The sequence below is a fragment of the Cupressus sempervirens genome, chromosome 11 (genome assembly GCF_028749045.1).
Source record: "Cupressus sempervirens isolate cs-2001-9-10 chromosome 11, ASM2874904v1, whole genome shotgun sequence".
Lineage (NCBI taxonomy): Eukaryota > Viridiplantae > Streptophyta > Pinopsida > Cupressales > Cupressaceae > Cupressus > Cupressus sempervirens.
Window position 1 is genome coordinate 142,775,783 of NC_143128.1, and position 25,727 is coordinate 142,801,509.

The 25,727-nt window shown below is 36.3% G+C and overlaps 1 protein-coding gene across 1 annotated transcript in view; it reads left to right on the forward strand.

Annotated features, from left to right (window-relative positions):
- The first annotated feature begins 2,601 nt into the window (after positions 1-2,601).
- The window catches only part of SETH3 (Sugar isomerase (SIS) family protein), a 41,995-nt gene continuing 18,869 nt past the window's right edge, over positions 2,602-25,727 (forward strand). Inside the window, exon 1 of the mRNA XM_089809895.1 lies at positions 2,602-3,882. Within this exon, the coding sequence (XP_089666021.1) occupies positions 3,154-3,882 (729 nt within the window). The 5' untranslated portion in view covers positions 2,602-3,153. The remainder of the gene's footprint in view (positions 3,883-25,727) is intronic.

The following is a 25,727-nucleotide window of genomic DNA, read 5'->3' on the forward strand; positions in this document are numbered from 1 at the left end:
GGCAAGAGTCAAGCAGGACAAGGCTTGACAGGTTAGCCAAGGGAGCATTTGTGAAGGTTGGAAGCATGACATGGGATGTGTGGATTTATGCTTGTTCACATAGTTTGCTCGATTGTGGCTATGGCCATGAAGGCTTCCATGGTTGTATTGCAATGGTGTTTTTGCTGAATAATACATGGTGATGGATGCTTTTGGAGGCTGGGTTTTTTTCCCTCAATGAGGGTTTCCCACAGTATATCTTGTGTCACAATTTTGTGGGTATGTTGTCTATTCTCTTGCATGTGGATTTTAATTCCGTATTTATTTCAGATCTATTATGGGTATTGTGGAAACAGTTATATTCTTTATTGCCAAGTTTCCTTACATCCCTTTTATGAATTCTCCAACCATCATTGATTGTCATCGACATAGACATCATGTATCCATTTGATGGCAATCATTGTTAATATTATGGGGGTATTTAGGAATCCATACTGAGCATGACAATAATGTCTACACTCATTGGATTAACATACTTTTGGCTTCACTTAATATTATCTAGATTGTATCCATTATGTCATTTGCCTTTGATTAATAGATTCAACATAATACATAAATTATCTTTATTATTATTCTTTACTTTAGGTCAATAATAAGTAATATGTAATAAGGCAATATGATATGATTTATTAGTTACTTAGTTAATATTATAAATATATTATAATTTATATATCATGATACAATTAATTAATATATGTTTACATAACCTATTGTTTATTTATTTATTCATGTTAATGATCAATAATCATTAGGCAAGAATAGAACAACAACTAGGTTCAATTATTTACTGTGGCTTTGGAATTTGACTCATGATTAGGAGTAATAAACATCTCTAAATATTGCTCACTCATAGTTGCATTTTTAATTTAATAATATATCACCTATATTATTAGATTATAATATAAGACATTGCTATATTAGATTAGATTATTATTATTATAACATTATATGATATTATTATATAATTAGAATGTAATATTACTTTATAAAAATATTATTATTTTGATATCATTATTAATATTATTTTCTATAAAATATTTATTTATTATTTAAATTATATACTAATAGGGGGACATCACAGTTAGGTAGCACATGATTTATGTAATACCACTTGGTGGTTTTGTGGGACTTGCTACTATATAAATAGCCACAAAGGTAGTTGTTGGTGTGACAAGGAGAAGACAAAAGGCAAGAGTCGAGCGGGACAAGGCTTGACAGGTTAGCCAAGGGAGCATTTGTGAAGGTTGGAAGCATGACATGGGATGTGTGGATTCATGCTTGTTCACATGGATTGCTCGGTTGTGGCTATGGCTTTGAAGGCTTCCACGATTGTATTGCAATGGTATTTTTGCTAAATAATACATGGTGATGGATGCTTTTGGAAGCTGGGTTTTTCCCTTAATGAGGGTTTCCCAAGTTATATCTCGTGTCACATTTTTGTGGGTATGTTGTCTATTCTCTTGTATGTGGATTTAAATTCCGTATTTATTTTAGATCTAGGATGGGTTATGTGGAAACAATTATATTCCTTGTTGCTGAATTTCCTTACAACATTGACTATGTTCTAGTTACTATGTTATTTAAGAATATTAGAGAACATGAAGCTACATTATTGGCAAAAAATGACAACACAAGATAAATTAGATAGAATGAAGAGCACATAGATGAAACAAAACAATAAATGGATGGATAAGTGGGGTATAGTACAAGAGAGCACCCAAATAACAATATGGAATTGAAAAAGTATGTACAAGGAAAATTCAAAGAAAGCACATGGGCATGACAACTTGGGAGGAATAAGGATTACAACATCAAACATTTCAAGAATAAAAGAACTATATAAGAATAGAAATGAAATGGAAACTAAAAGCTTGATTGTTGAGGTAAGAACCACTTCACATCAACTTAGATGTTCAAATGGAAGATGGATGATACCTAAAGAAGAATGGACATATAGAAGAGTATTCTATTGCATCAAAAAGTGTCAGTGACATAATGACATTACATCATGGAGTGTTTCAACTTGCAAGAATATTTGAATCAATTACATTGATATAGTAACTGTGAACACGTTTACTAATCTATTTGAAGAAGAAAAGATAACAAGGGTTGTATATTTCCAGATCACGATACATGGTAGAAGATCCAAGATGCAAAGGATAAATAGATTTAGCAAGCACAATGTTTCAACCTTTAGTATTTCAGACTTTGGTTCATTGTTTGTTGACTATCCCATAATCCTATAAACTATTTGATTTTGTAAGCATTATAACAAATGTTCATTCAATAATAAAATTGAAACAATTACATTAAATCTCAACCATATGAAAATAACAATAAGCCAACTACATAATTTTATTATTATTTTAAAAAATCACATACTTTAATACACAATCGAATCAGATTCAACAAAATTCAATACACTTAGTATCATATCAACAAATATATGATAGCAACAATAACAAATCATAATGTCATCCCTCATAACACTTTACTGATATTTAAGAGAATATTTATTATACTTTTTTAAAATAAAGAACAAACCCTGGTAATTATATAACCGTGTCTCGTGCTTTCCCTGTGAAAAGTAGAGGGAGTCCGTACATCAATTGATGCTGATTATGTGTCGCTTAAATAAGAATTGGTGTTTATGATAAATCTGATTTGATGGATCAGTCGAATCATTTTGAACTATTTGAATCAGATCAATTTTATCTTTTTAAATTAGATCGCTGCTGCCAGAATTCTTTCAGTTCAAATTTAACCATGTCTTGTAATTTCCTGTTTTTCATTTAAATTTAATTTTAACGTCAACCCATTTGTTGAAATTGAGTGTACCGATTCCTTTTATGGTTCATATTCCCTCTGCAGCAGCATTTACATCACAGATCTGCAACCGCGTTTCACTAAAAGCATGAATTCATTGTAGGTTGCAGAGACCTAGTGCATTGATTTTTCGAATTACCATTGAGGGATCATTTCACAGCAAGCGATTAGAGTAGTGTCTACCAGCTGCCTTCGATTAATTCATAGCAATTCTCATATCATATATCTGCAATTGAGCCTGGTACTAGAACGCCCATACATAGTCACTTAAATCTCAGATCTGCAGCAATGGGGGCATTGCCCGAGTCGTTTGACATCTCAACCTCAAACTACATTAATGCCAATGAGAACATCAGTATTGCCAAGAAAGACATTGTGTATGCCAGTGGAAACAGTAAGGGCGCCAATGGCAATGGAAACCATATTGCATTTGGTATACCTCATATGCAGCAGCTATTTGAGGAGCAAAGAAAATACCTTAATTATTTCTTCTCTCATGTTGAGTATTCCGAAGTACAGGCCTTTGCGCAAGTTCTGATGGATGCCAAGGGAGTCATATTCTTCACAGGGGTGGGCAAAAGCGGGTTTGTGGCACAGAAGATAAGTCAGACATTTGTTTCAACAGGTACAAAAGCCGTGTTCCTGTCACCCACAGATGCACTCCATGGTGATATTGGAATTGTGGGTTCCAATGATATACTTGTTCTGTTTAGCAAGAGTGGTACAACAGAGGAGCTTCTAAGGCTTGTTCCATGTGCCAGAGCTAAAGGTGCATACTTAGTGGGAATTACAAATCTTAAAAACTCTCAGCTGGGTAATGCATGTGATATGCATGTATATCTGCCATTGGAGAGAGAGCTATGTCCATTTGATCTGGCCCCTGTTACTTCAACAGCCACACAGATGCTTTTTGGAGACACGGTGGCCATTGCTTTGATGCAAGCTAAGAATATGACAAGAGAACAGTATGCTCTCAATCATCCTGCCGGTCGGATCGGGAAGAGGCTAATCTTTAGGGTAAGATCTTTTGTTCCATTTTCTTTTGTATTTCTCCGTGTCTCTGTCTGTCCGTCTCTCTTTATTTATCTATATAAAGCTCGCTGGTTTAGTGGAGAGGAGAATGGGAATAAAAGATAGGTGGAATGCTTGAAACCAATTAAAGTGACCGGAGAATTCGAACCCCGATCTCTCTCAGTTTGATGTATATATTCGAGTGTCAGAATATAAATATGAACAACATTGATCTAAACAGTTCTGAAAATAACAGTGAGAGCTACGATTATAGATATGAGTGTCTACATGTCCAGATCTAGTGATTAGGTAAACTTTCCACAATAATTTCCATGAAAAAGGGTTTCTTTGTTTTGTGTCTTCACTGTTATGTTTGCAATACTTCTTGTGAGGAATTTTTTGCCTATTTACATTGAAAATGTAGTGTCGAGAGTCTATTCATTTACTTTATTTTTGTGTGCCTTCCGGGACTATTACTCTGTTTTAATTTTCATTTTTCCCTCTTGAATAAGATGATTTCCTTGAAATAATCTCTACCTGCTGCTGCCCATTATCCATACACCACTTTTGTTTGTTATGATTCCTTTTACCCTCCCTATTCTCATATCTCACGTTGGTTCCAATTTCTTTAACGGCCGATCCACATTCCCTAAGGATCTTGATAGATGATCGATAAAAACCATTGCTAATAACTCCATTTGTCCCGATCCCTAAGTGGCAACAGTAGCTAACCAGATGCCTGATTCAACACAACAAAGGAATGACAAAATTGCAGGGCTGACTGGACAGCTCAGATGCTCCTGCATTAGACAGTTCAGGTGTATAAGACTGAGCATTCTGCTCAAGATTTTCTCAGTTCCGACAGTGGTCTCCCTTATTGATCAATCTTGGCTGGACTCATCAATGTATTTTTTTAAGCTTTCTTCCACTCGACTAGGTGTTCTTGGTATTGCTCTTGCACAGCTCATGCAGAGTCTTTAGAAACTGAGGTAGAGTTGATTTTGTCTTGATTTTTCTCTGGAATCCAAGCTTTATAATTTATGGCCGATTTTTCCTTTTCTAGATCATTCTCAACTTGTCGCCCTCAGAATCACAGAGACCAGGGACATTAAGATTGGGCTAATGACTAATTCGCTTTGCTTGCAGTTCTAATTTGTGGGCTTTGTTGGAAAACTTCCTTAGGAACCTAATGGACCTTTGTTTTTCCTTTTTAGCTTGTTTAAGAGCCCCTGTGGAAATTTCGCACTTGTTTCAATAGTCTCATCTTTGTTTTTGTGGTTATTTTGTTGCAGCTGTTTGTCTACTTGCTTGCTCAAACTAAGCATGTGAGTGGCAAGGTGTTCCGCTTTAACTCTTTATTATTCAATTCAGGCTATTATTTCAACTTAGTTACACCCCATGGGGTGTATGCATGGCCAATATGAAATGGTGCCTTTGCTATGGATCTACACATTGAATTATTCTATGCAAGCTAAGAGTGTGCTGGGATCAATTCCCATTGATCTTGTTAGTTTCCAACCAAACATCTTTTAATATTCCCAATGCAAGCATTTGCTTAATCATCAGTTTGTGGATGATGGTATACTCGGCTGAACTGCAACTTTGGTCCCAAATTTTCCACAATGTCTGCCAAAAATAGCCCACAATCTTGGAATCCCTATTTGGTAAAGTTGCTAGTCAGGTACTTTATCAGTCTCTTTGAAGAACAAAATAGCTATATTGGTGTATGATTAGCCTTCTTGCATGGTGTAAACTGTACCATTTTGAAATGGGCAGTCCATGTAGTCTATCTGTCTTTTTGAAGAACAGATTAGCTATATTGGTGCATCATTCACCTTCTTGCATGTCATAATTGTACTGTTTTAGAAAATATATCAACATCAAGAAAGATGGAATCACCTTTATTGGTTCTGGGCAAATTCAATACAAAATCTATTCTCATGTCCTTCCATGGCATCTTTGGGATAGGCTGATACAACCTTGTATTGTAACTTCTAACATGGCTTGCTGGCAAATATTAAATTTTGGCACATACTTCTTGACTATGTTCACCTGTGGGCAATAGTATTTCTCTCCCAGCTCAACTAATGGTTTCTTTATAGTTTGGAACTTGAATTTGGGAAAAACAAACTTGGTAGCTCAAAATTTTGAAGTGGACTTGGAACTCGGTTGATAAACTGAAATTTTTAGGATACACAGAAAAAACTGAATTTATAGAAAACAAAAGTAAATTTTTGATCATCAATTTGTCACAATTCAAATATATATGGCTCTCAATGGTTCAAAATTCAAAATTATAAAATATTGTATAATTGTACAAAAGTCAATTGTGGTCTACAACTCTTTCTTTCTATTGACTTTAGTTTTGTTCCACTACAACATGCAGAATGAAACACTCCTTGTTTTGAAGTTTAGCACTAAACATTCAATCCTTTCCTGATATAAGGTCATCTCTTATGCTAAGCTTGCCAAGTAAGATCATGAAATGACCTCAAGGTTCCATTAACCATGGATTTTCAGTCAGTGAAATAATTTGATTTGTTGGTAATCACTTTGGGGACTTACGCTATTCATTCGATGGATATCAACTACTTGTACCACTAAAGATTTAGCTTCACAACACACAAAGAAAATATAGTTTCTGTTTACCAACTTCAACTTATATTGCTTCTACTCCAAACTATGAATGCAAGGAATCTTGGATGACTTAGACTCTACTAGATGCATCTTAATCAATGATTCCACCCATTTAGTGCAAGCTTCTAAGGAACACTCAAATGGTTTTCACGTCAATATCTCCTCTTCACTCCCATCAAATGGATGCAAACAACAGTTTGAATATCAATTGAAGTTAAGTGCTTCTAATCATCGACTTATCACACAAGGCACTCTTACAAGTAGCAAGAGGCTAGTGGCCCGGATATGTTGAGTCAATCAAGCAGACATCCACAATTGCTTCCATTCAACTAAACTACAATAACAAGAAAATAAATCTACTCCAACTAAAAGATTGAGGAAACCATGCGACACTTCAAAGCAACTTAAATAATTCATCTTGAAAAACCAACATTGAATTATCTATAACTTTGATAGCATAATAACAACAATTTGATCTAGTCTCTTCCTTAGCTAGTGTACTTGCTGATATGAGTTTTGTTCCACTACAACATGCAAAATCAAACACTTGATATTTCAGAGTGAAACACTAAACATTCTATCTTCTCTTTGATATAAGGTCATCTCTCATGCTATGCTTGCAAATTAGGATCATGAAACGACTTCAAGGTTCCTTTACTCGTAGATACTAGCACAGTGAAATAATTTGATTTGTTGGTAATCACTTAGGGGATTTGCTATTCATTCAATGGATATCTACTCTTGCACCTCTAAAGATTTGGCTTCACAATGTGCAATGAAAATATAATTTGTTTTTCCAATTCTTACTTCGACTCAAACTTAACTTCTATTGCTACTTGTATTTTTAACTAGGAAAGCAAAGAATTATAGATGATTTGGAGTCTACTAGATGCATCTTAATCAAAGATTCCACCCACATAGTGCAAGCTTCTAAAGAACACTCGAATGATTTTCAAATCAACATCTTCTCTCCAATTTCATCAAATGGATACAAACCAAAGATTCAATATCAATTAAAACTAAGTACTTTCAATCATTGGCTTACCACACAAGGCACCTACCATCAGCAAGAGGTTAGTGGCTCGGATTTGCTTGAGTCAAGCAAATAAACATCCACAATAACTTTTATTGATCTAAACTACTTCAACATGAAAAGAAATATACTCCAAGTGAAAGATTGAGGAAACCATGTAACATTTCAAAGCAGTGTTACAAGCCTCGAACTCGGTCAGACTCATCAAACCCAAATTGGGATCGGACTTGGACTTGGCAGCTAGACTCGACAAGTACTTGGCATGGACTTAGCAATTAAAAAAACCCATGAAATTCAAAGATTATAAATGAGTTTTTTTTTTTCATGCATCATTTAACCAATTAACATCAAACACACAATAGTTGAGATAAATAGAAGCTACTTTGCACACATCAACAACTTTTCATAGATCACATAAGTATAAATGTGATTTTTTGAAAGAAATTACGTAAAGTTAAACTGAATAACATAATAGAAATATAGTGTCACTGTTAAATGTTTTTAATATTCGTGGAATATGTAATCCATTGAATCAAAAGTTCAAAGTATATATCAAAATATAGGCTCATAGTAGCCTATGTCCTCCAATGACTATGCCTAAGATAGGTCATGGAAGACTCTAGAGTCATCATCTCTCCCTGTGTGTGAATTTGAACCTTAGTGACATGCTCATTATGATCATCCTCATAATCCTCATAATCAGAGTCGGATCCATCACTCTTGGCCACCCTGCACTGGCTCTCCTCATGCTCTAGCTTCTTCCACTGTCATCGCCACTACCTTTGCCTCTCGATCCGCCTAATCAACCCACTCCAAGTCTTCATCATTGAAGATAGGATCATCAACTTTCAACTTCAATTTAACCTCAAATAGCCAAGACAAGTTGTGCGAGATAACACTGTTAAAGGCATGCTGAATCCTGAAATTTGGCTAAGCCTAGAATTTTTTGAAAACCCCCAAAATCTAGAATCTACATTTTAACTCCTATGAAGCTGAAATCTATCTCAAACATCTTGGCAGTATTTATACAAATATAACTTAAAGTATAAGAAATAAAATTTACTTAAATGTTATATTTGTATAAATCCTCGTGCCCTTGAGCTGGAAAACTTATTATTTTTCGTTGGCTAATGGCAGAGTCTGACTAGTAGGACTTGATGAGTCAGTCGAGACAGCTGCCTTGGCGAGTCAGCCAAGACTGGGTCAAGACTCGGCCGAGTCCAAGTCCAGAGGCAATTTACCTCATTTTTCCCACCTCACCTCGGGACTTGCCGAGTTTTGCCAGATTTGTCGAGTCGTGTAATGCTGTTTCAAAGCAAGATCAAATAATCTACCATGAAAAACTGTTAGTGTTTCTCAGATCTGTTGCAAATGTAATAGCACTGCCGTTATATTCGGTATGTTCTTTCCAAATGCTAGCCATCTCTCTAATATATGATGAAGTATGGATAGACATGTCTCTTCATGAGACATGTCTATTCACTAGAATGTAATTAATATAATGACAAATAAATATCTCATATATATAATAAATTTATATATATATATATATATATATATATATATATATATATATATATATATATATATATATATAATATCTCACACTTATAAATATATATAATATATATTTGCACTATAGTTTATCCAACTAAAGCTACCAAATATTAACACTCCCTCTTAGCTTAGAGAGGATGAACAAGATTCATACACAATTTGAATAACATATTACCTCAACGTAGTTAATGGTTTCTAGAATACCAACTCATATGACATCTGATCGATGCTACAAACATCAACACTCCCTCTTAGCTAGGGAAGATAAATGGTATAATCATATTACATATCTTGTGATCACATAACACATGATATCAAGTGTCAATAACATATGATACCTAGTTTTACATATCGCCTAACTCGTGATATGAGGAATCACTTAACACATGATACACAGTTTTACATATCACCTCACTCGTGATATGAGGAATCACTTAACATGTGATATCAAGTTTTATATATCACCTAACTCGTGATATGAGGAATCACTTAACATGTGATATCAAGTTTTACATATCACCTAACTCGTGATATGAGGAATCACTTAACATGTGATACCAATTTTACATATCACCTAACTCATGATATGAGAAATCACTTAACATGTGATACGCAATTTTACATATCACCTAACTCGAGATATGAGGAATCACTTAACATGTGATACCCAGTTTTACATATCACCTAACCACTGATATGAGGAATCACCTAACACATGATACCCAATTTAAGATATCATCTCAATATGATATCAGAGATATGGTTTGACCAAGAATATCAAGTCTCATGATATTCGCCATAACTCAAAATTGTTCAAAGGTAATATGCACTTACCATAGGAACATTCACAATCTAGAAGGTCATGGTCTGTTTAAGGAATTGAATCCACCATGCTAGAAATCATCTATCATGATTTCTTTCAGCCATTACACGATGTCTATCATGATAGAAGATTAAGTTATTGTAAGATTGTCATCTTCCAATAACATCAACAAATACAAGTGATAATCATTTTGAAAGCATCACTTCCTCATGATTTACACAGGGCCCATAAGGCATTAAAACGATATCATTAGTATAATAACCAATTAAATCAAGTTTATCTCATAAGTGTTTTACCTTCAATAGTGAAACTCCCTCTCAATCACTGTGATTGAGATTTCACACAATGACTAAACCCATCTGCTCCCTCTGAAGCTTGAGTTCATCGACATTTAGACCTCGAAAGATTTCAGATTCCAGCTTCAGAGGGAGCAGATGAGTTCAGTCATCATGTGAAATCTCAATCACAGTGATTGAGAGGGAGTTTCACTATTGAAGGTAAAATACTTATGAGATAAACTTGATTTAATTGGTTATTATACTAATGATATCATTTTAATGCCTTATGGGCCCTGTGTAAATCATGAGGAAGTGATGCTTTCAAAATGATTATCACTTGTATTTGTTGATGTTATTGGAAGATGACAATCTTACAATAACTTAATCTTCTATCACGATAGACATCGTGTAATGGCTGAAAGAAATCATGATAGATGATTTCTAGCATGGTGGATTCAGTTCCTTAAACAGACCATGACCTTCTAGATTGTGAATGTTCCTATGGTAAGTGCACATTACCTTTGATCAATTTTGAGTTAAGGCGAATATCATGAGACTTGATATTCTTGGTCAAACCATATCTCTGATATCATATTGAGATGATATCTAAAATTGGGTATCACGTGTTAGGTGATTCCTCATATCACAAGTTAGGTGATATGTAAAATTGGGTATCACATGTTAAGTGATTCCTCATATCATGAGTTAGGTGATATGTAAAACTGGTATCACATGTTAAGTGATTCCTCATATCACGAGTTAGGTGATACGTAAAACTTGGTATCACATGTTAAGTGATTCCTCATATCATGAGTTAGGTGTGATATGTGAAACTGTGTATCATGTGTTAAGTGATTCCTCATATCACGAGTTAGGCGATATGTAAAACTAGGTATCATATGTTATATGACACTACATATCATGTGTTATGTGATCACAAGATACGTAATATGATTATACCATTTATCTTCCCTAGCTAAGAGGGAGTGTTGATGTTTGTAGCATCGATCAGATGTCATATGAGTTGACATTCTAGAAACCATTAGATACGTTGAGGTAATATGTTATTCATATTGTGTATGAATCTTGTTTATCCTCTCTAAGCTAAGAGGGAGTGTTACTATTTGGTAGCTTTAGTTGGATAAACTATAGTGCAAATATATATTATATATATTTATAAGTGTGAGATATAATATATATATTCATTTATTAAATATATGAGATAGTTATTTGTCATTATATTTTATCCAACTAAAGCTACCAAATATTAACAAAAACAATGAATTATTCATTACTTTAGTCAAAGGCATCATAGCAACAATTTGATTCAGTCTCTCCCTTAGCTAGCCTAATCTATTACTATTCTTATAGCTCACTATCTATAATGACCCAAACTTGCTTCTAACTGGAATGCTGAAGAACAAACTGATTTTTTTGTAATTTGGTATTTTTTGGTAGTTTTGGATAATATGTTTTCTTTTTTTGATATAACAGAATTGCATATATAAATAACTGAAAATAAATAAAGGCTCACAGAATGGATTTCCAGTTCCAAATAGAACCAAATTGCTAAATCAGCATAAAAGGAAAATTTACAAACCTAGATTAGAACCTTATTGCAGAGCATAACCAAGTGTCGTCCAAGCTGATCATAATTCTCCCTAGCTTGGAAATGAAAGAATCAACACCAAATAAAATCACAGACCCTCCTATTTGCCAGTGCCAACCTCCAAATTGGTTGCCATCCCTTCTAGACAATGAGATGCTGATCTGATCTCAAATGCAGGCCTTAGGTAATGAAATGCAGGCCCAGAAATGTTAATCGTTAGGCTGATAATATAGCTGTGGGTCAAACTATATGCCAGGAGCTTCTCAATCTGCAATTGTATATGCTGGCAGTTGAGACACCTTGCTTCTTCCACACCAAAAACACCCTCAGGCCCCCATGTGGATTACCAGGAACTCACCATTAGTTGCAGAAATCGCACCCTCTAGATAATTTCCAGAATTTGCAAATAATATAATGGAACCCTTCACCAATTTTGAATGCCAGAAACAGTGATCCTATCTCCTTATTCACAGCATTTACAGTAGGAGATTAGAACCTTATTGCAGAGCATAACCAAGTGCAATCCAAGCTGATCATAATTTTCCCTAGCTTGGGAATGAAAGAATCAACACCAAACAAAATCGGAGACCCTCTTATTTGCCAATGCCAACCTCCAAATTGGTTGCCGCCCCTTCTAGACAATGAAATGCTGATCTGATCTCAAACGCAGGCCTCAGGTTATGAAACACAGACCCAGAAATGTTAATTGCTGGGCTGATAATGTAGCCGTGGGTCAAAATATATGCTAGGAGCCTGTCAATCTGCAATTGTATATGCTGGGAGTTGGAACGCTTTCCTTCTTCCACACCAAAAACACCCTCACCAGGAACTCACTGATCATTAATTGCAGAAATCACACCCTCTAGATAATTCTAGAGTTTTCAAATAATATAAATTATAATGGAACCCTTCACCAATTTTGAATGCCAGAAACAATGATCCTATGTCCTTAATCACAACATTTACAATAAGAGAGAATTGTAAATTATATACCTCAGCATAATTTGCAGACACCAAACTTCAGAATTCTCAGAATTCCTCATAAACCCTCAGCTAGATTTCTCAGAATTCCTCATAAACCCTCAGCTAGATTTCTCAGAATTCCTCATAAACCCTCAGCTAGATAATCATAAAAGATATATTATTCAAGACGATCAATTCTCCAAAATGAAGTCATATTTACAATGCTTTTTTGTGCCATTTAACTTCACCATCACACTTTTCACTTAGAGATGGCTTTACAATATAAAGTCCAATTACTTTATAATATAAAGCACAATAATAATTAAAGTTCTTTAAATATTCATTAATTCTCATTAAAATGGAAATAAATACAACTTCACCAACTAATCAATCTGGAGATCGAGAGCAAAATTGCTAGGCAACCACCCCAACCAGAACTGCCCTACTAAAAACAGTAATCGGCTAAAAGTGATTTACTAAATATAGTAAGTCCAAAAATAGCAAATCTGCAACAAGGACCCCCAAAACCAAATGTCAACTCACGAGGGTCGCAATGATGAGTTGACAAACTCAACCTACATGAACTTGCTAAATTGGGGACATTAAAGTTCTCCCTCCCCAAGATTGCTTGTCCCCAAGCAATTTCAATCTAGGTTGTTGAAGAATATCCTTGGGCTCTTTGGTAGCATCCTCATCCGGTAAGTCCCGCCACTTAACCATAAACTCTAGGATAGTCCTCCATAATTGTCTCACTCTAGTATCAAGAATCGCCTTCGGAATCAACTCAAGTCTCCCTTCATCATCTAAGGGAGGCAACATGCGAGATGGCACCACATGTCTACCCAAAGCCTTATGAAGGCCTGTAACATGAAACACATTATGATCCTTGCCATCCTTAGGCAAATCTAACTCATATGCCACCTCCCCAACACGTCTCACAATACAGAAAGGACCATAACAATGCGACTTAAGTTTCTTTGATCCACTCTTCTTAATAGAAGACTGTCGATAACACTGCAACATCAAGTAAACCATGTCACCCACCTGAAAAGTACAAGTTGTCCTTTGTTGATCAGCATACTGCTTCTGTTGATTCTGTGCTCTCTATATATTGTCCCTCAAAGATCTCACAACATCTTGACTATCTTGTAAGAAATCCCCTACACTCGGCACTCTGTTATCACTGCATAGCAAATGCATAAAGCTGGGTGGATCATACTTATATAAAGCCCTGAAAGGTGACACCTGAGTGGTTAGTGGTTAGTGAACTTGTACTCTTGAAAGAGAGGTCACAAGTTCAAATCCCACTGGGGGGTAGGGTATGTATGCCTCGTTTGTAGCGCCAAGCGCCTCTCGAAAAAGAGTACGAGGTAGTCCCATATCACTGTCACCATATGTAAATCCAAAAACTATGGCATAGTGTCGTGGACTATAAAATCCACTTACTTACTTACTTACAATACTCACATAGATAAATCCACTTCACCCAAGCCCTATGCTGAGAAGAAACATAGTTTCGTAGATAACCCTCAACCCATTTGTTCACAATCTCACTCTGATCGACTATCTATGGGTGATAACTAGTACTAGGAATCAACTCAGTCCCACATAATTTAAAAATGACTCATAAATTTGCTGTCACGGTCACTCACTATGGTCCTGGGTAGATCATGCACCTTGAATATCTCCTTGAAAAACAACCTAGCTAGCTGCACAATTGAATAGGTAGTAGTAATAGGAAAGAAGTTGAGCATACTTCGTAAGCCTATCCACTACCACATAAATGTAGTCTTGACCTTGGGCTTTAGGCAAGTCCATAATTAAGTCCATGCAAATACTCTCCCACTTCCTCTTAGGAATAGGGAGTGACTGCAACAAAACCACAAGATAAGTGTGCTCTTATTTGTCTGCGGACAAACATAACACTCTTGAACATATCACTGAACATTACTCTTCAACCCCTTCCAAATGAATTTCTCCTAAACCTGTCTATATGTCTTGAAGAACCTTGGATGACCAGCCATAGGAGAATCATGAAATGCTGGCAGGATAATCTCATGCGCACCTGACCCTGGAATCAAATATATCCTCCCCTTATAGATAATCAACTCATCTGCAAGTGAATAACTACCATCTTCAATACTGCCATCCAAAAGACTTGAAGCCCACTGATCCCTGGCATACTCAGCCATAATCAAGTGTCTCCAGTCATCTGAAATCTTAGTAACTAAACATAGATGACGCCTCCTTGGAAGAGCATCTGCAACAACATTTTGAGTCCCCTTGATATAAGAGATATCAAAATCATATGACTGTAACTTGATGACCAATTTTTGCTGCCTCTTGTTCAAGTCCCTTTGTCCAAGAAAATGTCTCAAGCTATTATGATAAATCTTAATGCAAAACTTGCTGCCCACTAAATATTGCCTGAACTTGGCCAAAGCATGCATGATGGCTAGCATCTCCTTATTGTAAACATTGAATGATCTCTTTGGTCGCCGCAACTTCCTACTCTCAAAGGCTGTGGGATATCGATCCTGGGATAAAACTGCACTGATACCCTCTCCAAAAGCATCATAGTATAAATCAAAGGGCTGAGAAAAATCTGGTAAAGCTAAAACTTGTCACAAAGTCATGATGGTATTAAACCTCTCAAAACACTCTTGTGCCTAAGCACTCCACTGAAAAGCACACTTACGGGTCAGATTTGTATGGGGAGCTGCATGTTGGCAGAATACTGCCACAAATCTATGTTAAAAAGCACAAAGACCTATGGACCCCCTCAATTGTGTCAGGTTTTGAAGTGTGGACCATGCTACAATAGCTCAAATCTTATTTGGATCCATGCGAACTCCGTTAGCACTGATGTAATGTAACTCTGTCATGCCAAGACCACACTAAGACTCCTTGGCATACAAGGAAGCCCGATCCAATAAATCCAAAACTATATCCAAATGAGAAACATTATCATCCCAAGTCTTGCTATAAATCAGGATGTCGTCAAAGAATACCAATACAAATCTCCAGAGCTGACTCTGAAACACCCTGTTCATAGTAGACTAAAAAGTAGTAGGAGCATTTGTCAAGCCAAACTGCATGACTAGAAACTTAAAATGTCCACAATGACATCTGAATGTAGTCTTCTCTATATCTTGCTTTCTAACTCAAACCTGATGGTATCCAGATCTCATGTCAATCTTCGAAAAATACTTTGTCCCATGCATTTCATCAATAAGCTCATCAATCCATTGAATCAAATACCTATTCTTAATTGTTTTTTTATTCAACATCTGGTAATCTAATCTACACACATATGTAGGTTACCATCCTTCTTCTTTACCATAACAACCGAAGAAGCAAATGGGGACTTACTAGGCGTTATATGTCCAATGTCAAGTAGCTCTTGTATGGTCTTCTCAATCTCATCTTTCAGTTACTTCGGATGTCGATAAGGTGTGATCATGATTGGCTTAGTGCCCTCCTCCAACTCTATGATATGCTCAATCTTTCTATCTGGGGGTCTACCAGGAGGTAAATCACTAAACACTTTAGAGTGTTTAGTTCTCAACTATTGGATTTGTGGGGGATAATTTGGCTCCTTAGTACTCTTCGAGGTAGGCATGATCCTAAACTCAACTGTCCAATCTATAACATCCTCATGACGTACCAGATGTTGTATGTGCCAGAGTGATATCTGCTTAAGCTCTTCATTACAGATAGCCTTGAGGACCTGTAGCTATCCACCCTTGATGAATCTCATCTCCATCCTTTCCGTGCTCAAGTAGATATCCTTAAGAGTATGTAACCATGCCATGCCCAAAACAATATCTGTCACCCCCATGTCTACCACATAAAAATCTGCGGTGAAAGCATATGGGTTAAGCCTCACTGGAAGATCTAAGATGATCTTTTTACACCTCAAAGTGTAACCATCAGCCACCTGAACACATAAACCCTCAAAATCCTCTATCTGCATATACCCCCTAGTCACCAAACGTGCATTTATAAAATTATGAGTAGCTCCGGTATCAAATAATGCAATCACACACCGTCTGGCTATGAACCCATGCATTCAGAACGCCTCCTCTTGTCTCATGCTAGAAAGATAAGCTACCTTGACGTTGGAATCATCCATCTCAACCTCATCATCAACAACCCTGTGCTCATCTTGCTCATAATCAGCTAGCTGCCTTGGAGAATCAACATTGTCCTTGTCATCATAAAAGCACCCCATCATCCTATTTTTTCCCTAAGGCTTCATAAGACAGTCATGGCCAACATCACAGGGACCCCTGCAGGAGAAACACAACTTCTTCCTCCTCAAATCATTAATCGTATCCTAATCCAAATGAGCTGCCACAGGTTGCTTAGTCTTAGGTTTCTCCTCTCTCCTGGGAGCTGCGTGGTCATAAGATGAAATAGAAGGCTTCGAGGCAAATTTGCCCCTGGGTGTAGAAGCCTCTAAGTTCTGAGCCTTCTCATTGGCCTCCTGAAGTGAGGGCGGATCTAATGACTCAACCCAACCCTTGAGTGGCTCAACAAGACCCTCAATGAAGAGCATAACCCTCGTGCTCTTTGATATGTTATATACCATCACCGACACTCTGGAATTCACTGATAACTGCCTCAAAACTAGCTGTTTGTCGTAACTGAGCCAACTCTCTGAAATAAACCTCAGGGTCCTAATCCATTTCGAGATTGAGAGAGAAGCAACCACCCCAACTAGAATTGCCCCACTAAAAATAGTAACCCACCAAAAGTGACTTACTAAAAATAGTAAGTCCAAAAATAGCAAATTCGCAACAAGGACCCTCAAAATCAAACGTCAGCTCATGAGGGTTGCAATGATGAGCTGACAAACCCAACCTACGAGAACTTGCTAAATTGGGGACATCACACTATCTCCCAACTCTATCACTACTAACTTTCTAACCTTCCCACCCCTTACAAATGAGAAGACCTTGGCCTTTTATAGTTGTTCAGATTCAGTGAAGGGCCAAGACTAATTGAAGATTGAGGGCTGAGATTTGCCCTACAAACCCTAACCAGGGTTGCCAATTTTACAATCAATTACATGATGGCACCAAATCATAGGCCAATAAAAAAATTACAATGATTTTTACAACCGGTGAGAAAATAGAACACTTGTCTTGTTGTGATCAACTGTGCTTTAGATTGGAATTTACTGATTGGAGAAGACAACCAATCGCCAATTCATTATCATCTTGTAGATCTATTTAATGTCTTGTGCTCTGAATCTTGACTTGTTGGTGTCTGTTAAAACTGCAAATGTTTCTTGCTTGATTGTTAGAAAGCAACGCTTGGGTGAAGACAATCTTGAGTCTCAACCTTCCTAACTTTGATTTGCTCTTTGGAAACTATCAATTTCCCGTGGATGATTGAGATGGTTCATGTTTTCAAATTGCTTCCATCTTCTCAAATTTTCTCATGGCTTGAATTAAATTCACCTATGTAAACTTGACCAAACTTGATTATAGTTGTGAAAATATAGATCTCATGTAGTTGGGCTTGATTTGGATTTGCAATTGGATGATTGGATTCTTGCAGTTGTAAACCGGACCGGAACTTGATCTTTGGTAGTGGCTATCCAGACACAAATTTAGATAACTTTACAATGTTGTGTAAACATCTTTTTGGGGAAATAAACTAAGTGTCCCCTTGGTATCATTGAAGAAATTTGTGGCCACATAGTCACTGCCTTGATCTTCTCGCTTGGAGTCTTGAAGCTAGAGCCTCTCTTCTTGTAGCATGCCTCTTGCAACCTCGCCAACAAGTCACCTTGCCAAAACAAGAGAGAAGAGATGAATTAATGATGAAATGAAAGTTGAATATTTTCATCAAACAGTTGCATTAATATCACAATAAAAGCCCCCTTTTTATAACGGACCTCCCTTGTTTCATAGCAAACTACCCTTTCCTTTGCCAATTTTAATTCACTAACTTGGATAAGAATTTAGTTTCAATTGAATTCTTGTGACTTGAGTTTACATAGTGCAATCCTGATTTCTGTTTTATGAAATACTAGTCATTCCATTTGTCAGATAAAAATGACAAACTCCAGCACTCTAATTTAAATTTTACATTAGAATTTTGAGGCAAACAAAAATAAATAAAAAATCTGGAAATGCTAGTTGTTTCTTTACAACAGTACGGCCTCAAATTTTGAACTTCTCACCTCCCTTAATTTTCTGCCCAGTTTAGGTGAAGTTTGCTGGGTTTGGGGCCTGCAGTTTTAGGATCAAGTTCGCTGCCAAACATAGAGGAAAGATCACTGGGAATCAGAGGTAATTTGCCGCCCAGTATGGTTAAATTTCACAGCCAATTCCTTCATAATTCGCTGTCTAAGAGAAGAGATAGGAAACTGTTCTGAACTCATGTGAAAGTGAAATGATTTTGATTCTTTTTTATAGACAATTCAAAGGTGAATAGGCATGTTACCCCAGACAGGCCGTCCTGCCTTGAGATTACAATTAATTTGATTTGAAATAATGTATTTCCCGCCAAAAGGGTCGACTAACCTTTGTTTGATTTGAAATTTCGAACTTGGCATCAAGGCTGACTAGTGCGTGCTAGGATTGAATTTCATTTGGATACCTCTGCTAAGGCCGACTTAGAGTGCTGCCATTGCTTGGCAGAAATCACAATATTTTGGGCAAAAATGCACAAGAGATGGCAGAATCCGCCCTCTCTTGAGCAATGCCTTTGTTCAAGACATAGAATCACCCCTCTCTGAATTGGTCTATTAAACAAAAATTTTGCATTTTAGAGTGAATTTAGCCTGATCTTAAGGTGTCGGAAATTGCAACATTTTGGGCAAACATGCCCAAGGAGGGTCAGATTCCGATCCTTCTTTGGCAATCCCATTAAACTGAACTTTGATCTGCCCTTCAATACTTCACCAATCAGACCTCCCTTCAACTCAAATCACCCCCAATTTCGAATTTGGAATAAAAAACGCAGCTAGTGACTGAATTTGGAACAATTTAGGATGTCCAGAATTGGATGATTTAGGGCAAAAATTTCACAAGGAGGGTTGCATTCCAAGCCTTCTTGGGCAATGCTTTCAAGTCAATCTTCAATCTGCCCTATACCTGATCTTTGATCAAGTTTTCTCTCTAAACCTCACTCATTTGCATCAATTCGATCCATGCCTCCAATTGGAGACAAAATGAGATGTTGTAAATCTTGGGATCTTGGGCATTAATGCCCAAAAAAGGTTGGGATTCCAACCTGTTTTCGGCAATCACAGCCATAATCAGAAAAAATCTATCCACAAACCCTTTAAAAGCTTCATTGTTCAAGTCATTTCGATCAGATTTGAAAAATACTAAATGTTTCTTGGCCTTAGTCAAAGAATTGCTCAAATGAGAGATTTAAAAAATCAGACTTTTGGGCAAAAGTACCCAAAAATGATTTGATTCCAACCTGTATTGAGCAATTCCAGCCCAACTTGAAATTTTTCCAAAGTCCTCAAGCCACCAAAATTTTCTTTCTCCAAGTTATTTTATCACCAAATATGCCAAATTTGAAGGCAGATCTTAAAGGCACTAATGATTAAAGCTAGAATGGGAGGTTGGAAATCTGGGAAGTTTGGGCAGAAACGCCCAAAAAGGGTCTGGATTCTGACCTGTTTTGGGCATTCCCTGCCAGCAACATAAAATTTTGAAGTCCAGAAAAATTCCAAAATTCTCACTCCTTCCAGTGACTTTCCATCCGATTTGCTAAGTTTCAATGATTTTAAGTTGCCATCAACAAATTTGACTTAAAGTGGAAGGTTTGAAATCTTATGATTTTGGGCAAAAAATGCCCAAAAAGGATTGGATTCCAACCTATTTTGGGCAATCTCAGCCAGCAACAATTTTTTTGTAAGATACCATGTTAAATCTACAGCCCAAAACTCCATAAAGATAACTAGCAATAAGAAAAAGACAAAAGTGAAATAAGGAACACTAGAAATATCCTGGAAAAACCCTTCTAGAATGAAGGGGAAAACCCAGCCACACAACAAAAATATATCTTTATTGATAATCAAAGTTCAAGTTTACAATATCCTTTGCTTGATGTGAACATATAACAATAGGAGAGACTCTTCACATTATAACCGAAGGTCTCTTGAGATTCCATAACTCCTAATTAATTAATTATGACTCTTCAACTATTCATGCCTCAATGCATGTGAATGACACATGTCATTTACATTTGATATTACAAATTGAACTCAAGTGTCCTTTTCAGCTGAAGATGACAATAATGGTAATCACGTCTAGATTTCAAGAGATACAGATCTTTATCACAGCTACAAACTTTAACAATAATATGCTTGAGCTGTAGTCTGTACCTTGACAAGAGTCAATTAATCCTGGAGTTTCTTTTGTAGTCCATGGAAATACCTAGCAGCCGCTTGCTGCTCTCCTTCCATGTTTGTTTTAGTTTGTACATCCAGATATTGTTATGTGTTCTCTTGCATGTACAGTTCCTTTTGTCTCAAGTTTTAAAATTGTTGAAATAACCTTTATTTGTAGTTCTAGTGTAGAGATTCATATTAAGATGCTTAACATTTTAGTCCTCTAATTGTATTTGTACTTGTTTCATCTTCTTCTAGATGGCTGGTAGTTTGAGGTTAGAAATTTATATTAAGATACATGAACATTTTAGGTCACAATTTTATTTTTCCTTGCGTAGTTTTTGGTAATTATCCTATGTTACCAAACTGGCTAGGAATAATCACGTTTCTGGTTATGAGTCATACTGGAATCAGGTTTAGATTCAAATTATCTTGTACAAAATTGTGTGGAAACATTACTACATATTATGAAGTTCCTGTTTTGTCTCACATCATGATGGCAATCATAGTTCATTGATCATCTCACTCCTTTTCCTGAAAGTGAATTCATCCATCAGCATTTGTAGTTCATCAAATCTTGGTGCCCACCTTTCTTCCTCAATTTTAATTAATCATTTGGTATTCTACAGTTGATTATCTCTCCCCTCACATGCATGTTAATTCAAACAATGGTGGGTCAAGTTGATAATGTTTATAATGCGGCATATGCTGTCTGATCTGGAAAGAACTCCTATCTTTCTAATTATATTTGAGATCCACTGCGTGCTCTTTTTTGAACCCCCATTTGTCACCAAATTTCTGTTGGGCTTTATTAAAACAGAGTCTTTGATATAAACATTGGCTACAGTATTACACACGGTGTTTAAGATTCCAGTGAGGCCTAACATGAATTTTTTAACTTTCTTGCTATAAATAGTATTGATTAGGCACTCTCCATTGAAGCCATTCCAGAATTTCTTCTTGTTAGCACATGATCATACATTAAACAGGGTTCTGATGTTTTTGTTAATTGCAAACTGGTGAGGCGAAGGGCTTAAATGTGGACACTTTAATTGTTAGCTACCACTGCAGTTTGTGGTCCCTAGTGGGTGCTTAGGTAGCAGTCACATGCATGCCATCGTGCTGACCTGGCAATCACTTCTCTTTACAATAGGAATCACACACTTGCAATGGTAAAGACTTTGTAGAATCATCTCCATGTACCAGATAGCTCCATTGTTTTCTCTCCTATGGTGATGGCATTCTTATCTGATCAATCATCTCCAACCTTTGACTGAAGCTGCATTCACTCATTATCATTTGCAGTTGATTGATCAGCTTGACCTCACCTTTCCTCCCAAATATTAATTAACCCATTTGTATTCCCTAGTTGTTGATCATCTCTTCCATATTTAGTATTTACAAGTCTTGGACTTGGCATAGACTTAGAGTTCTGACTTGGACTTAGATTGAGACTCAGACTTGGTGAATTGAAAAAGCCAGGAAATATGGAGTTTTTTAAGGATCTAAAGCTTTTATATGCACCCTTCACAAAATTAAACTTAAAGACATAATAAACTAATCAAATAGAAACAAGTTCGATAACTTACACAAGTATGTTGATTTTAATCCAGAAATAAAGTACCCAGCACAAAACACAAAATTGGTAACACAATACACAGTGATTACCCTGGGAAATCCTCCAACTTGATGGAAAAAAAACCTAGCCACAAGAAATACAGCTTTATTGGTGAACAATAGAAGTCTGATTTTACAATACACACAGAATTATACCAACTGGAATAATGCAATAACAATATCTGTCTTAAAGTTTATTCACAGATTGAAACCTTTTTCCAAGACAATAAAACATAGCATTTTTAAGATCTTTGTAGACTACAAAAGGTGCAGCACTACATTCAAACTACCCTACAAAAGAAGTCTCAACACCGTCAACCTCAAAGAAGCCAAAATGCCAACCAAGAGAATGAATATAACTTCCCACATGAAGAGGTGGATGCTTTGTTGTCTTGACAATGAACAGTCTGCTGTGTCAACTGAAAAGTCTGCCATTACCAAGACAAAGACTCTTCATTGTCTTTAAGTTCCCTTTGCAACAAGGATAACTGCTGACATTGAAAGGAAATATGGTTGGCTGTCTTAGTTGAAATGACATCCACAAAATATGTATCAAAAACACATAACAGAGACGGCTACATCTATCATTTATTTAATTGTATTATACACAGAAAGATATGTCCTGCAGCTACAACTTCAACACTCCCTCTTAGCTAGGGAGGTATCTTTCTAGATATCCATGTTATAGAGTCTCAACATGACATCTGTAATGACCACCCATTTGTAGAAAAGACTTTTGTTATGAAATCTCTCAATGTGATAACGCCATGGAGTCATTCAACATGACGTCCACCATGGCTACTCCCATGTGCAGAGAGAAACATATACACAAGCACTCATCATGGAGTCACTCAACGTGATGTTGTCATGGAGTCTCTCAACATGATGTCCACCATGGCTACTTCCATGAGTGGAAAGTGTTAACGTTTCAAATCAGAATTCAATAATGCAATATACAAAATCTCAGAAAAACATATGAAAAGAGGACACCATCATTTACCCTGGGAAAACCCTCGTCAAGGGAAAAGCCCAGCCACACCCAAAAATAGTTCCTTTATTCTGATTACTAATCAAATGCAAGATCAATGCTTATGATTGATGTATTCAAATTTCACACAGTCAACCAATAAGCCTGCAATTACAAAGCCTCACAATCACTGATAAAACAACAGATTATAAATAATCTGAACCTCCTTACATAAGCACTAGATGATCATCTACTGATTGTGAACAATAAGACAAGACTGAACATATACAAAAATTTCTGTGATCATATACTCTACAGGTCTTACCGCTGTATACACAGAACTATAGATCAAAATAGCGCAGAGAAGTTGGCAATATACCAGCTTTTTGCAAGAAGTTTCACCAGGCAAGAAATTACATGTTTTCGCGCCAAAATCTCGGCCGTGAAGTTTAAAACTTCTCGCTGAGAAGTTGCAAACTTCTCCCGAGCACATACTATTTTTCTCTTCTTGGATTTCCTATTCAATAGGTTCTGCATTGTGTTCATGAATTGGAGGAGGAATTTCCATCTCCACTTGTGGTTTGTTTTCAGCAATTGATGTTTTGCTTTGATTCATGAAATCAATCTCCTTTATGGATGAAGTGCAAGCTGAAGAATGAGCCTATTTTGATTTCCTTTTCTCATTTGCAACCTTCTTTCTTCTTGATCTTGCTGAAGTTTTTGTTGTATCTTTTCTTTTATACTTTCAGCTTTTAGGTTTCTCAGCACTGTGGGTTGCTTCATCATCATTGGAAGAATGTGCTTCCATGTTGCCCATCAAATAGTAAGGCAATATTCTTTTCCATCAGGTTGTGAATTTTCTGATCTACCCACCAATTGAAATACTTGCTAACTAGTTTCATTAATGTTGTCAAATCTGTAAGTTTCAGAAGTAGACCATTTTATTGGAGGAAGATCTTCATCTTTCTCTTCTTCATAGTATGGATGGGTACAATTTCCATCATCTTATAGTTGGTCAGGTGTAAGAAAAATTTCAGATGTCCTGATTAAGTTTACAAATATTTTTTTTCTCGTTTCTGTCATGCCCAAAATATAGGGCAAAAACACACTAACAATTTTTTTTTTTTTTTTTTTAAATTTAATTTTTTTTTAAAGAGATAAAAGGATTAAATGTAATACATAAGTATTCGAATAGAATTACTTAACTAACTCGCACTCATGTATAATTACGAAATTTAAGTACAAAACAAATGTGAATTTTCTTAACATATTTTAATCTTAAATTGCATAAATTGATATATACCACTATGTTATCTAATTAACTTTAATCAAACGAATATGATTACAAAACATACAAATGCCACAAGAAGAGTGAAACATCATCATTTTATCCATTTTCAAATAAACATATGTAAATAATTGAAATACTAAAAGGCTCAATGCAAGAATATCACTCAATCCTTTCTCTTCTATTAATCAACCTGGTTCAAGGCTCCGTCGGGAAAGAACCAGTAAGAAAACCCGACATCTTTGCCACTTCAACAAGAGTTTAAATACATTTTTACATAATGTTACAATAAAAATCTGAATTCTCTTCTTGGCCTTTAATGAGGGATCCTTTTCAATATCTTCAATACATCACGGTGATCATGGAGAAGACGAAAACTGACCAGGAGACAACCAATCACAACATGAAGACAAGATCAGACATTCACTCCCATACCGGGTTTTCCACAACAGATTCAACATTGAACCAAAACTAGGAAGAAGGTGGACTTTTCCAACTGGAGACGTCAGACACAACACCATAACATATGCCCAATTGGGGCTAAAATCTCAAGAACTTCCGTTCTTCCACAGATGCCCTTTCGAGGCTAATATAACAAGAACTTTCGTTCTTCCATTCTTACATACCAATACTCAAAACGTGGTTTGTGCTGACAGGTAGGGGCCCATAACACCTTACCCTCTTTCCCTCTTCTCTGTCCTGAGAAGAGACTCT